The sequence below is a fragment of the Perkinsus marinus genome (assembly GCF_000006405.1).
Source record: "Perkinsus marinus ATCC 50983 genomic scaffold scf_1104296950384, whole genome shotgun sequence".
Lineage (NCBI taxonomy): Eukaryota > Perkinsozoa > Perkinsida > Perkinsidae > Perkinsus > Perkinsus marinus.
The window spans coordinates 1-1,801 of NW_003209622.1; the positions used below are offsets into that span (position 1 = coordinate 1).

Sequence of the window (1,801 nt, forward strand, 5' to 3'; positions counted from 1 at the left end):
CTTTCTATTGTCATTTCTATGTCATTTCTCAGATGGTTAATAACATTATGTTATGCTATCCGTTCACATTTTTTATTTATCCGAATAAATTGTAAATCTTGCTACTTTGTTATAATTACTAACAAATTTACTGTATCATATTGAACGCAGTGCTATCCATTCTCTGATATCAGAACATTTCACTAATTATTCAAAAATGAATTAGATTATATGTATGATATACAGTAAGATTATATACGGGATATATAATATATCTCTTATAAATATCTATATATTGTCATACCAAGAAGGTACCATATTTATCCAGTTTGGGGAAATATGGATGTAGCCAACATACATGTTGTTGACGCAAATATTCTCGTAAATTCCTGTTGTTTTCTGTGTTTCTGAGTCTGAACCCTGTGTGAATTTTGTTCCTCTCGTGAAGAAACTCCTGTGCTCAGCTGGGGAGCCAGAACAGATTTTTCGTGTATTTATCGGTATGAAAGTGACGATATAATTTTTTGTAGGAATTTTTTCCCTAGACAAGTTGGTGACAAATATAGGATTATGAAACTCCTCGTAATTTAACATCTAGTTTATAGGTATAATCATAATGAAAAATGTAATTCAGATCAAGAAATTAAATTATAATTCCATGAGATTCGAAATTGAAACTCGGAAATGCAAATACGTAGAATTGAATCTACTGATAAATGTGTACACTATATTCTATTTGCTCAATCATACACTGCTAAAGCTATCACCCTAAAATGTTCCCGACACTTACAGTGGTGCTGCTTCTCCTCCATCTCGATCTCTTATATTTTGAAGTACTTCCAACGATTCCTTACTGAACTTAGGCACGCCAGGCCTCCACTGCTCGCCCCTCCTGATTTCGGACAGCATGTTCAAATAGCCTTGGTCAGCTCCACGGTGGAAGCGAGTAAGATAGATTGTCACCGGTTCCATGCTTAGCCAAGTGGAGGTGTCCCAACACGGCCCGGTCTTGAACTCTTCCGCGGGAAATTCTTGAGATGTATCACAGAATTCGACTCTTCCCAGTTGTAGGAAATCGCCGAATAGCAGAGTTGGAACGCCGGCGAAGGGTTTTCCATCATCGTTACGTATGCGCTTGAAAACTTCGCTGATAGCACAAAAAACTGTACTATGTATAGCGGAAATCTCATCGATGAGTAGAACCACGTTTGCGGATGCGATCCTCTGGCGCCTTTCCGTTTTCAGGCAATTCATCATCTTATCCGTGAGCGCCCTCTCGGATCGCATGTATGCATTATCAGCGACTATTCCGGACTGGTCAAACGGGAGGCTGAAGAATTCCATCACCGTTTGACCCCCGACCGTTCTTGCCGACAAGGCGTTCCAGGCTAATGCAATGACCTCCTTCTGTGGTTGTAAAGCGTTGATCAGCGCGGTCGCCAACTTTGTCTTGCCAACTCCAGGGTACCCAGTGACGAAGAAGTATACCGGCTCTGTCTCATGGTTTCCTATACGTTGAAGTATATAATCCATAGCACGGGCTTGTTCTTCGTCTAGCGGTGAAGTAGGCATTGAGCAGAGATTTAATAGTATGGAGAGCTGCAGAGGAAGGATGGATTCTGTACAGCCTCTCGTACCGCACGGGTCGTCGGTCCGACCGACTCGGTCGCACACAATGCTTGGGAACTCGAGCGTCCCGGTGTTTTCGCGCGCGCCCAATACTATCGTCGATTCTTCTTAGTCCTGCCATTATCATTGCCATTGTCTGCTGTTGTGGATCCATGCTGAAGTCATGTAACTCTAAACCATGCGATATGGGTTT

At 41.9% G+C, this 1,801-nt stretch overlaps 1 protein-coding gene across 1 annotated transcript; it reads right to left on the reverse strand.

The window, feature by feature from the left end:
• Positions 1 to 769: 769 nt before the first annotated feature.
• Positions 770 to 1,551, reverse strand: Pmar_PMAR017581 (hypothetical protein; the record flags this gene model as incomplete). Its single annotated transcript, XM_002778170.1, has 1 exon — positions 770 to 1,551. A coding segment is annotated over one exon (782 nt), but the record flags the coding sequence as incomplete, so codon positions are not given.
• Positions 1,552 to 1,801: the final 250 nt, after the last annotated feature.